The sequence below is a fragment of the Ceratosolen solmsi genome, unplaced genomic scaffold, assembly GCF_000503995.2.
Source record: "Ceratosolen solmsi marchali unplaced genomic scaffold, CerSol_1.0 scaffold2, whole genome shotgun sequence".
NCBI lineage: Eukaryota > Metazoa > Arthropoda > Insecta > Hymenoptera > Agaonidae > Ceratosolen > Ceratosolen solmsi.
Genome location: NW_011948422.1, coordinates 5,197,650 through 5,211,393, shown reverse-complemented (window position 1 = coordinate 5,211,393; position 13,744 = coordinate 5,197,650). Strand labels below are relative to the sequence as shown.

At 27.6% G+C, this 13,744-nt stretch overlaps 1 protein-coding gene across 1 annotated transcript in view; it reads right to left on the bottom strand.

The window, feature by feature from the left end:
* Positions 1-354: 354 nt before the first annotated feature.
* Positions 355-13,744, bottom strand: part of LOC105361862 (uncharacterized) — a 27,635-nt gene continuing 14,245 nt past the window's right edge. The window contains exons 2-4 of the mRNA XM_011499144.1: positions 12,441-12,518; positions 3,929-4,189; positions 355-3,418 (exon numbers count right to left, since the gene is read on the bottom strand). Coding sequence (XP_011497446.1) covers positions 515-3,418; positions 3,929-4,189; positions 12,441-12,518 — 3,243 coding nt within the window. The 3' untranslated portion in view covers positions 355-514. The remainder of the gene's footprint in view (positions 3,419-3,928; positions 4,190-12,440; positions 12,519-13,744) is intronic.

Genomic DNA, 13,744 nt, shown 5'->3' with positions numbered 1-13,744 from the left:
TATATATATATATATATATATATATATATATATATATATATATATATAAGCCTCTCATAATAATAAAGACAATGACAAATAAAACGAAAGATATACTGTTTCTAATGATATTTATCCATGAATAATTAATTTAATCTCGTAGATGGTAAAAATTTACATTTAATTTTATTAAAACTCTTACATTTACACTTAATTACTCCATTCATAATTCTACAAAAATAATCTAATTTAATAAACTATAAAATACTGTAGTATAAAAGTAGTGCTAATTAAATAATACAATCTATAGAACATCTTAAATTAAGTTAATGTTATCAAATTTTCAAAAAATTTACATAATATGCTTTTGTCGATGACTAATGAAAATGACGTAAAAGTCAATGAGCATCTATTAAAAAAATTAATCTATAAATAATATTGTACAAATCACCTATAAACATAAACAGTTGATAACAATAAACGTACGTAAGATGAATCTCAATAATTGTCACAGTCTCCGTTTAAGCAAATCATTTTATCTTTCAACTTTCGATGCTGTTTCTTCGTCGTATTGCACTGAGGGCACCATCGGCGGCTTAAATCCATATTCAATTTTCGATTGTCTGAAATTTCCCTTCTGATATCTTATGGGTTCGTAATTTCGGGACTTTCGAGAGTTGTGTGCTCGATCCGCCATTAAAGGATAAGTTGAGAATGCCTTGGACTGAAAACCAAATTGTCTTTGAACATGATGAAGCGGTGGTACGGGGCCAAAATAATCGTTACGTTCGTGTTTATTTAAACGCTGGGGATCGGTATATCTTCTGTGAAGGGCAGAGTTCGTTAATGCGTACGACGGTATGTAGGCATTGTAGGTAAAAATTTTTGGAGCAATCTTATTGTGCGGGAACTGATGTTTGTCAATAATGTCTTTTCCCTCGTTAAAGGGAATCTCTGGTTTATCGTAAACGTAGCCTTGGAATGATTGAGTGTGATTAAGATTATTTACATTGATGTCGTTTATGGTCCTTGTGATGTTGTTAGTATGACTGGCGAGCAAATTTTTGGAAGATTCGGATAGCGCGTACAGGGGGGCTAATTGATTGGACTTATGGGGGTACAAGCCGTGACTTTGTGGCTTCATGATTTGTTGATAACTGACCCCATATTGTACGCCGTAAGGAGCTTGCATTGCAGCTGGTTTCTCTATATACTTGCTTATTTCAATTGGATGTAGTATATTTCGCTCTAATAACTTTTCTATTTCGGTAGTGTAAATTTGAGGAACTGGAACCTTATTTTCAATCATCTTTTCCACGACGATTGGAATATTCGCCGATTTATCTACAATCTTGTCAACGGTAATTGGAACATGCATTTGCTTATCAAGCGAATAAGGGTGTTGAATAGGAATATGTACCGAAACTGGTATTTTTCTCTCCGCAACCTTTTCGATATGAATGGGAATTGGTTGCGGAATTGGAACTTGAACTTGAATAGGATAAGAGTGGAGTATTGGCATTTTCTTTTCCATAATCTTCTCTACGTGATAAGGTACTTTTTTTTCAATTACTTGTTTCCCAAATGGATTGCCGTGCGTCGGTTGTGGCATTTTTTCAGAAGCGATTTCAAAATTCGTTCCTCCATTTTTCGCAACGACAGCCAGCTGTTCGCGCGGAGCGTCACTATTATACGAAACGCCTCCATCTAAAGTCCGAAAATGTTGTTGATTAGCACCATTATGCGTTTCAATTTGTATCTGTTGCTCGTCGGATTTTATTTTTGTATCGGCCATATCCCCCGGATATTGTTGAACTTTTTCTTGCAATAAACTATTTTTTAAAACTGAGCTATCTTCGAGTATATAAGTTGCTGGTGGAATAACGTAAACCGGTTTCTCAACGGATAAGTCTCTAGGATACGTGTCCATCAATTCATAAACTTTACTTAACGTTTCGCTACGTGTGCGACTGTCGGCTATTTTCCTTGAATTCAACTCTGCTGTATTTGTTGTGGAATACAGGTGTCGTTGTTGCAGATCCTTAATTATTGGCAGCGATAATTGTTGCTGCTTAATGCGCTGTGTCTCCGGAAAAGATGTAAATTTTTCAGAATCTCTTGCATTAGACTCCGGGCTATTTTCCTTTATTTCAATAGATTTTTCCATTTCAATTGCATGCTTTGCTTGCGTTATATTTTCCTCATCGTTAGCCGGCGTACGAAGGCCTAAATCATTATTTCCTCGTGTATTCATAGAATTTACAAGCTCGGTAGCAGACTGATTATATTGAGAGACCTCTTGAATTTTCCCGTTTACAGGTGCTGGCAGTGTTTTATCCTTGGGAATCACGTCATTCACTATAAGATGGGCCTCACCGGCGTTAACAAGGGCGACTCCCGCTTGAATAGGATTCAATATATAAGACGACGTCGTGTCTCCGGAGTTATCATCTTCAGCGATAATTGGATTGTGTGTGCTTGATACATCATTGCACTCAAATGTTGTACTGTATTGAAAAGGCCGTTCTTTTGGCACATCCTCGACTACAATGGGTTTCAAAAAGCCGTGGTCTTTCTTTCCCTTAGACTTACCCGCTGTATCGTTAGCTGTTAAAATACTTGAAAAAATATTTTGTGAAATGTAATTTGTAATTAGTGGATTACGCGTTGTCACGAAATCACTTCCAGTTACAGTGTTGCTAATAAGGGAATAGGATTTCCATCCCTCGTTATCAATAATGTTACTTTCATGGCTTTGTCCACTATCAGATTCAATTGAATTGGCCGTAACGCTATTATTATCTTGGATTGGAAATGCAGTAGAAGAATAGGCGCCCAATCCTGGAATTAAATTTGGCAAATAAGGCTTATTGTTTTTTTGTTGCCCATTGATATTAGGATATTGTTCACTTTGAACAATTGTAGTGGAAGCCAAGGGTATATCGCTGTGAGTTAATAATGGACTTGCCGTTGTAGAGCTAATTAGCATATCATTATTCTGTATGTTTAATTTTTGACCGAAACTACCGACATTGTCGATAGCCAACTGCTCCTCTTCGGAAGCTATTGAAGTTTCATGGTTTCCTAACGATGAAGTGGAACTCGATTGCTTTTGTGCTGTTGATAATTGACGATCCTTGTCAAGGTAAGTATCTTTACGAGATAATAATTTTTCTCCGCTGAATTTCCGTTGCGATTTATGAGTCATGTAATTTATATTCATTGAGTTGATGCGTTTAGGGTTTGAATTGGGCTGCAAGGACATCTCAGATAGGAGAACGCGCTCGGACGAATCATCGGGCATCCATGTTTCATTGCTATTTACAATAAATATATCATTTCCTTCGATGCTTTGTTTAGTTCTTTGAAATGGTTGAACAACTCTTACAAGCTGTATTCTATCCCTTGGTTGTAACAAATCTGAAGTGCGTTGTGCAATCTGCAAATTGTTAAATGAATTTGATAAAGATAATAATTGAACAGTCACTGTAAATTATACGAATAAATTTTATAAATTAATAAACACAATGCGCATAAATTTTTTATAAAAATTATTATTTATATAAGAGCGCCAATATTGGATAATAATCATTTATATATAGAAATTAATTTTTCAATTATGCTAATTGTAAAAAGCCATTAGAGGGAAGTAGATTTTATAATTTTTGTTACAGACATATTATTTACTCACAATATATTAACTAAGTAATTTCTCGAAAAGAAATTGAACTAATTTTAAAATTAACACTATACATCTCTTATTCTATTATAATTTCAATTACAATAATTATTTCAATTTCCTTATTTTCTTGTTATCGTTAAAGTTTACGCGATTAAAGGCTATTTAAAAAATTTAATTTAAAGCAGATAGAGAAATGGACATATAACAAGGGCGATAGTAGTCGAACGTGTCACGTGCATTAAGTGATTGAAACATATGGAAGCTTACATTCTTATTTGGCAGATTAGCAACCGCTCTCTCGCCAATAGCAAAAGTAGTACTACTGCTGCTGTGATTGTCTGACGAACCATATTGAACAAATGGATGATAACCCCATTCATCAGCCGTGTACTTGACGTCTGTCAACGATCGTTTGGAACTAACGTAATATCGACCACTTGCGTGTTCACCCTCGCGAGCCTCGGTTTTGCCTTGCCCATCACCAGTCCGATCTTCGATTGCGTATTTATATCGATACGATGGAGTATTCTGTTGATTAGATGAGAGATTTAATTGAAAATAATATGTCAGTTGTGCTTTATCAATTTATCAATAACATTTATTGATTGTATGAAAGGGATCGAGCGTGGTAGAGTAGAATTATTACATGACTGTCGATATTGTCAAATTTAATTTTGATAATTTAGTGGTAAAATTTTGGTAAAATCCATTGGTCAAGAAAGAATATACGTTACAAAATATATGATGAGAGATATATTAAGAAATAAAATTGTGTCTAATGCTACTATGAGGAATTTTTAATAATTTATAATGTTAATATTGAAATAAAGTGTCGCATGAGAATTCACTGGCATTTCGGTTAAACTAAACAGCACAGCTATCTATATTTATTGATAAATAATTAATAAAGCAATATTTGTTAATATCATTAATATTTTAATTTTGCAAGGAAAAGGCATATAATCCAGATATTTTTAAGAAATATAACGTGCGAATTAAATGTTTTTAAGTAAACACCTAAGACGTATATTCCTTAATTATTAGCAGTTATTTTCATTTTTACGAAATAGATGATTAGAAATTTACGATAACTTATAACTTCCAAGTAATTCAAATGTAAAAGAAAATGTAAAAAAAAGTATGTTAATCAATCAAATTATTTACGTAATATAAGTTTGATTTTATGTTTTATATTTATGTTAAAATGTATAGGAAATTTTGCATAATTATCGTCATTTGCTCGTTATCATTCAAAAATTCATATTGTCCGACTCCGTGGATATTCGACAACATAAAGAGCAATTGACTGTTACTTTTGAAGTACGTTTCTTGAATAAATCATAATTTATTATTTTTTGTATAATAATAACTAGGTTGCGGGCGCCTGGATATTTAAAATCGATAAAGCATGAAAATTAGGGGAAAATTGTCGCAATTATTTTTTCAATTAGATTAACGAAGAAAATATTCGCATCGGGCACCTATCATTATATTTATAATAACAGGTTGTAAATTGTTTAAATAAATTCTATTAAATCAACGTAGTTAACTATGTGGCTTTACATTCACCTTGTCCAATTGTACATTCTTTTGAAAATCATTTCATATACATTAAAGCTCTTTCCAAATAAACATACAATATTACTTCTATTAAAACTGGATTTAAAATCACTTTAAATATATTATTAATTATTCGAGATTTTTCTTAAAAAAAAAAAAATAAAAAAAAAAAAAAATTTATAAATAAAGACATGTATTGAACCATGGTTCCACTGGCTTTCATTGTTTATTACCGTGAAAATTTTATGAATGGGGGGGGGGTTATTGGATTGCTTAAATGAAAGAGGATATGGAAAAAAGATCGAGAGAGAAGGTCAGCTGTAAGCAGAAAGTGACCGTTAATAATATCCTATAAGCACACTATTAATCCTGCGTTCCTGTCACTATAAATCTAGGGGGTACCGTGATGCTTCATAATGTGTTAGCCAACCTCGCGGTCTCCTCGCCATACCTCCTCTACTTACTTCATCCTATATGCCACTATTTTCATCTCACTTTCTCTTTCACAGTCCATTCACTATCCCTCATGTCCCTCTCTTACTTCTTCACCATGTTCTATCATTATTCTACATATACCTGCTATTCTTCAGCCTTTTCGTTCTTAAAGTCTTATAATAAATGTCTTGATAATAAAAGTTCCCCGAACTTCTAATAGATAAAATTCAATGGCGTATATACTGAGACTCAGGACAAACTCTGCACAGTCCATTTAGCAATTTTACTTAGTTTTATGGTATTTGAAGAGTCATTCTATATACACCATTGAGAATAGCTATTAGAGAAATACGACCGAGTATTTAAGATGCGAACCTCAACTAACTTTATTAAGTAGTATAGTCGAAGTATTGTATGTTGTTTAGTAGTGAAATGAAAATAATATTCAATGATAATTTTGATTTAGCCGATAGCGTCGGATAGAAATGTGAAACAATTTGTAAACTTGCAACAAAATAATTGTAAAAGATTTTTTCTCGTATCATGGTGTTTTTTAATTATGATGGTTAACTCGATTAAAAAATATTCCTAAACTGATCACACGTTATACGCAATGAAAAGAATTTTTATTTATTTATTTCTTTTTGAAGTATTGCTTTTGATAATGCATCGATAAGTATTACAAAATAAAGTTGAAAATAAACTTTTTTTCCTCTCTCCCGTGCATTTACACTCAAATAAATCAGAAACATTCCATTAATATTTAAGTCTTTTATCGATTAATTTCTAGAATATTATTTTCCTATTTGAAGATTTATAATAAATAATAATATCATTTAATATAAAAGAATTATCAAAGTATTCGATGTATTTAATGATTTATTTCAATATCTTTAATTGTTGCTATCTCTAAAGACAAAATATTCAATATATTTATCGATTAATTGGGAAATTTTTCAAAAGTTCCAAGAAGGACTTACAAATATAAAAATACGTTTACGTGTTGTTATTGATGGTCAAATAATGGCATTGTTTTAAGTATTAAGTACATAATACTCACAAAAAATTAATGTAATTTTAATAAATATATTTATGAATATATAAGATAGTTTATAAGTACTTGTAATAATATTTATATATATATATATATATATAAAGTTAACCAAAACATTTATGTTTAAATATGATTTTTGTTTTAATAATTTATGTCAAACATATGGCAAATAGAATACACACACGCGCGCACGTACGCACGCATATATAATATTCATTATAATATTTGTAAAAATTAAACACCAGTTTTTTCTAAAAAGGTGCCTGAAAATATTAAATCTTTTTAAAAATATTAAAAACATGTCATAGTAATGTTTCGTTACAAAGTTTATTCATACAAAACACATGGATGAAAGTAATAAAAGAAAAAAAAAGTATCGAAAACCTGAAATACATTTATAATCTAAATTCATAATTTAATAACAATCAACATAGATATATATATATATATATATATATATATATATATATATATATATATATATATATATATATATATATATTAAAGAGTTATTTTTTTATCCAATATTTTATATGATTTTACATTTACGTATTTTATATTCAATTATTTTATATTCATTATGTATGAATTGCAAATAAACATGTATTGTCTGAATAAATTGTATTTTACAAAGAATAGTGTCTGCAAATGAGAATATGTATGAAGCACCTCGTGAATATTTATTACATATTTATGTGACGTTTATATAACTTTTTTATTCAATGTTGTAAAATTTTATTTTTCCAATCCTTTTAGAAAAGCGCTTAATTAGGCTTGTTCGTTCAACCATTTTTCATACATTACAGTAATATTTAATCAATATATCAACAATTACTGTCATATTATTCAACAATTTTTAATGTATTACAATTATATTTAATAAATATGTCAATATTGATTTTATATTGATTTCCACATATAAGTAAATAATTCTATGAAATTAACTCTTTTGAATATCGAGAAAATAAGTTTTACCATTATTTCATAGTTGATTATGAATTTTATGAAACGTGTATGTGTGTATGTGTATAATTTTGAGTTATGCAAAATTTGATATTTTATTATATACGTATAATATACGTATTCCTGCATTTATGAAATTCTCCATTACTTTAATTTATAACGCAATAAAAGTAAACAAATGTAATTACATTCATTAAATATCTTGGGACATGTAGATTTGTGAAACAAAGAATTCATCTGACTCGGATTCTTATACATCTATATCCGTATATACATATCCGTATATACATATCCGTGTATTATAAATTATATGTATTTTTTTTTAGAAATTTTTTAAAACAAGATTAAAGAAGAATTTTTAATGTCACGCTGTCAAAGACGATGGAATTTCAACAATTCTTTTAACAATGTATACGATATTTTTTAACAATGAATATGAAAAAGACTTTTGTAATATGTATAAGAGATGGAAAAATTCTTAATAGTACAGATTTATTTACATACATATACATATGTATTTTTTTATAAATTAAATTTTATTTAATATTAATTTCAATATCTTTAGAATTATAATTAATAAAAATAATCCTAGATAAATAATATATTGATAAGTGCCAAGATGTAAGAGTATCGAGGTTTTCTATATTTTCATCTTTTACTGTTAGAAAAAGTAGAAAATATGAAAGACATAAATTTGTTCCAAGCCTATGCTATAGCCAGTTATATAGAAATTTGATTTTAAAATTTGAATCGTTTTACGTTGAAGATTTTGGAAACATTTTATAGATGAGCAAAATTCTTTTTATAAAAAAGAATTTTTAATTTTAATAACAAATGAGTATACAAGTTTCCTTTCAAGAGTGAATAATATTAGTAAAAAAGATTGAATATCATCATAAAAATATTTTCGAAATATGTATATGAAAATTGAAAATGTTAATACAAAATTATGGTTTTAAATTATGCTTTTGCAGCTACTTTTGCTTCCTTTAAAAACGACATTGTTGCTTGAAAAATACTTTCCAATGATTAACCAGAAATTAAAAAATGGATTATTATATTGACGATTAATTCTTCTATATTTTGTTAATTTTATATATTATTATGTTATGTGTTCTCGATTAAAAACTCTCAATTTAATTACTGTTGTATTAAGGAAAATAATTTTAAAATATTTAATTATAATAATTTATGTTTATTGTATGTTTATTATAAAAATTCTTCACATTAAATAATAGAAAATTAATTCTATAATATTTTGCATCAATTGTATCATATAAACAATTCTTATTTAAAAGATTTTTTTTAATGGCTCTTATGAATTATTGAATTATTTATAAGAAACAAACACAAATAAGCAAGTCGTTATATTGTTTATACAGCAACAAAATTGTTGTCTTGAATTAAATTAAATAATTAAAATAGAGATAAGACAACGAAATATAGAGACTTTTAATAAATAATTTAATATTAATAAAGCGATATAATATTTTATATTAGAAAGCGGATCAACTTATGATTTAATAAAACTCCTAATTAATAATTAAAATAAGATATCAATGGATTATTCTAATTATCATATGATCCTATTTCTAAAACTTGCAGATTATCAATAAAATAACAACGCAATGACTAAACATAAAAAATCTATTAACTATGAAAGTAATAATAAAAATAATATAATTTAATGGACGATATGTCAAACTAAAATTGCTATTCAATTAATATTTATGCTTTATTTATAATAATGGTGCATTTTTATCCTGATTACATGATCGTATTTTATTTTTATTCTCTTAATTTAATTCTTATTCATTATTTTATCTAAAGTCCAATAAAATATCATTTTTAAATCTATTCTGTAAATGTGATTATTTGCAATTTCACATATAAAATATACGTTTAATTATTAAAAAATTTTACAGAATACTAATTTTAAAATACAGCATCGCCTATAAACATATATTTTGAATATAATGCAAATTGTAATCTGAATTAGGATCAAATTATGTATTATTTACTCGTTTTAACTGGAAGTATTGGCACACATAGCTGCAAATATATAAAAAATAATGTAATATTTAATTAAAGTTTAATTTTAAGTAAATAATCCTTATTATACAAATAAGTTATATTTATCAAGTTATATTTTTCATTTATTTAAAAATTCATTTTCTATGGGACGCAATTCCTTTATATAGGACATCAATTATTAATATATTTTTAAACATTTGATACATTTTGCATTTGTATATGTTCAATTCCCGTTATTACAAATTAATAATTGCTAGAAATAACATTTATTATTAATTATATTTATTTCGACATGTCATATGAAATAATATTGAATTGTTTAATAAATATTTACTCATTTAATAAATCATCGTAGTAATCTACTTTGATAAATGAACAAGTTCACAATCCTAAAGAGCATATAAAAATTCTTAATAAATCTTGTTATTTAATAATCCAGAAGTTATTAGCATATAATGTGTAATAATGATCGTATAAATGTAATTAATTTTTTTCTTTTATATAATAGTACAATTTAACTTTCTTACCGTGATATTATCGCCACAATCATTCGACATAAACGATTTCCTAATCTTTCCAACCATGTAGATTCTCTAAGATCGTCTATCACGGTTCAACCGTTTGGATTGACGACACCGATAATCTTACCTAAGGTATCAACAGTGAACATACCCTACAATCAACGTCCGTCGCTATTTTACTGAAAATAAATTGTATACATGTGAGTCGATTTTTCGTGAAAACTAAGTATACTCCTTATATGCCGTGAACTAAAGTAAAATTCAACAGAGTAGTAAATAGCAACTTTGAAAAGGGAAAAGGATAACTAAAGGTCTATGGAAGGTAGAGTGAATTCTCGAGTTACCCGCGATGGGATATCGGTGGATCGACGTCGATGAAAGAAAAGAAATGAGAAAAGCTGTCTTTTCCTGTCAGTCAGTCTTATAAGCACAATTCCTGGTCCTTCTGATCAATGAAGATGAAAGCGACAAAAAAAAGGGGGTGGGGGGAGTTTTTCTCACATGGTAATTTAATCTTCATTGTTTTCGAAGCCAAGTTTTTGTGTATACTTATCTCAAGAAAGTAGATGGTTAATATGGAAATTTTAAACTTGCGAATATTTCGAGTACAATAGATTGATTAAAACTTACATCTCTTTGCTAGGATCCTCCTTTAGTCCCTATTCACTAACTGATAATTGACATCTCAAACTTTTTGCCGCTTGGCTAATATATTTTTCTTCTTATATGTACGTATTATCATCATTTTAAATTCTGTTATATATAATATTTTATTTAATTTTTTGAGAAAAGTCTGCAGGAATTATATGGATAATAATAATATGTATGCAATACTATTTTACATTTAGCATTCTAATGTCGCATGTAGAATATAAACATTTAAACATTTATATTTTATAATAAACGATAAATATTTGAATTTAATTTTTTTCTCTTCTTCTTTGCTTCCTTTCCTTTTCTTCGGAATTATCAATTATTCATTATTTTTAGATACATTAAAAAAAAAAAAAAAACCTATTGAAACTTGCTAATGAAAATAAATTTAAATAGTTTACATTTTATTTAAGAATTTTTAATTTAATTATTAATTTAAATTTTTATTGGTATTATAAATAATAATGATTATATATATATATATATATATATATATATATATATATATAATATATATATATATATATATATATATATATATATATATAATATATATAATAATGATTTTCCTAGAAATTTCTCAAGATTGAATAATTATAAAAGCTATTGAATTTAAACTGTTAGAATAACATATTTTTAGAACAATAATGAGAACAATAATAGCTATAATAGTTTTAATTAAATTAAACTTAATTGAACTTCTGAAAGCATTTAAACATTCATGTTTCATTTAAATTATATTTCTATTTCTATTTAAAATAGATTAAAATCTACGTTTAATACGTTTTAAAATTAACAAAATGCTTTATCAACATTAGGATTGATTGCTAATGTCATGTATTATTTGTACGGGAACACACAATCGTTTCCAATATAGAATATGAGAGAACGAGTGAAGTTTTGGTTAGTGGAAATAAGGATTCTATGGTTAATTAAAACGAGATATTTAATTAAGAGTGATGAGTAATGCGCGAGCCATTGCCTTTTTTTTTTCTACTATAAAGTCCTGCGAATATGGCGTTCGTGCGAAATCCTAGTTGGGCGTGTGTGCTTTGTCACGTGTCCGTCCGCATCTTTTTCTCATTCTATCCATGTATAATTACTTGAAGGAAGGGTTAATAAAAAATTGTGATTATGATGATTATATAGTGATATCTCAAACCAGCTAACTACGCGAGTAATAGAACTATGAGATGAACAGATTATTCAGCAGTTAATGCAAATGAAATTATTCTCAAATATGATCAAATTTTTCAGATAGGTGATTTCCTTTTGATATTACATTTATATAGGAAAAATCATACTATTTAATAATACTTATTTAATCAATGATAAAATTTATATTAATCATTTTGAATTGTTTTAAATTAAAAATTGAATACGATTTATTATACTAAATTATTTAGACAAATGGCGTTGAATATTAGATATACTACAGCAAAAACTATAAACAGACAATTAGTTAATTGCATAATTATTTCATTTATTCTGTAATTATGATTGATTATGTGTTACCAAGAAGAAATTTATATTTGTAATACATAATACTGTTATTTACCTTATCGTTATCGGCCTGCTTGACATAACTAGCAGGGGGAGTTGCAATTATTGATACCACTAGTATAGCTAAAGAAACCTGTAAAAATAAAATAAGAATATTACATCTTTTATTCTATAAAGAATATATTGTAATTAAGAAAAAATTCACATGCAATTTATTGCGTATACGGATCGCATTTGGTTTGGTCTTTTTATAAAACATGGTTTGCCGATCTATCTTTCTTTTGTAAATTATTTATTATAAATTATTAAATTTTAGACTATTGTTCGATATCGTTATATAATTACTTAAATATATTTAGAATAATAATTGTAAATATAAATATTATAATGCTACAAAAGAATTATTCTGCAGTATATATCTAATGATAATAAAAGAACTAATATAATGTTTTTAAATGTCAAAACGTAGGACACTTGAAATTACGAATTCTAAGAAATAAATTTCAGAAATTTTGTACCCAAGCTATATTATTAATTTAATAATAATGATAATAATGATAATAATGATAATAATGATAATAATAATAATATTTTATTAATAGCATTATTATTATTCACAGATAATAAATTGAATCGCTTAATTGGTTTGTATCGTAATTTGTATTTATAAAAAAAGAAATTATTCTCAATGATTGCTTGTATTTTAAAACTAAGAGACATTAAAAAGGAAATAAAAAAAAATTAATTGCCCAGGTTAATATTTGAAACAGTATTTACGTAAGCCAATGCCGTAAATTCATAAATCTAGTAAGTTTCTTACTGCATATTATATCACCTTCGTGAAACTAAATATCAGATCTTTCATAGGGAGCAACGGTGACAACAATGACATTGCAAGCTTCGCTATAAGCTTAATTAAGCTTCTGACATGTGATGCCACAGAAATCTCACCTCATCTGCAATAAGCCCAGAGGCAAGAAAACGGATAACCACTTGCGTTGTTGTAAGAGGTATTTATACTGTCTTACAGATTTCTCCTTAGAATATCATGAGATAGTTCAACTTGCCCATCCATCATTATAAACTATTTATATTTACGCTAATAGCTTAATTATAGCCCAAGATCCTACATTAGAGGCTATATTTGAATTAAAAGTGATATATATTATCTGTATTAGCTGTATTATCTCTTTAGGTCATGAAGAACAGTATTAGAAAAAGTAAAAAAACCAATAGGTCACTGGTAGAGAAAGAGAAGAGAGAGAGAGAGAGAGAGAGAGAGACTAAGTTATACTATCAACTTGGTAATCTATCAACTGCATCGGTTCGCGTCGAACAAATTCTAAAGCTATACTTCCT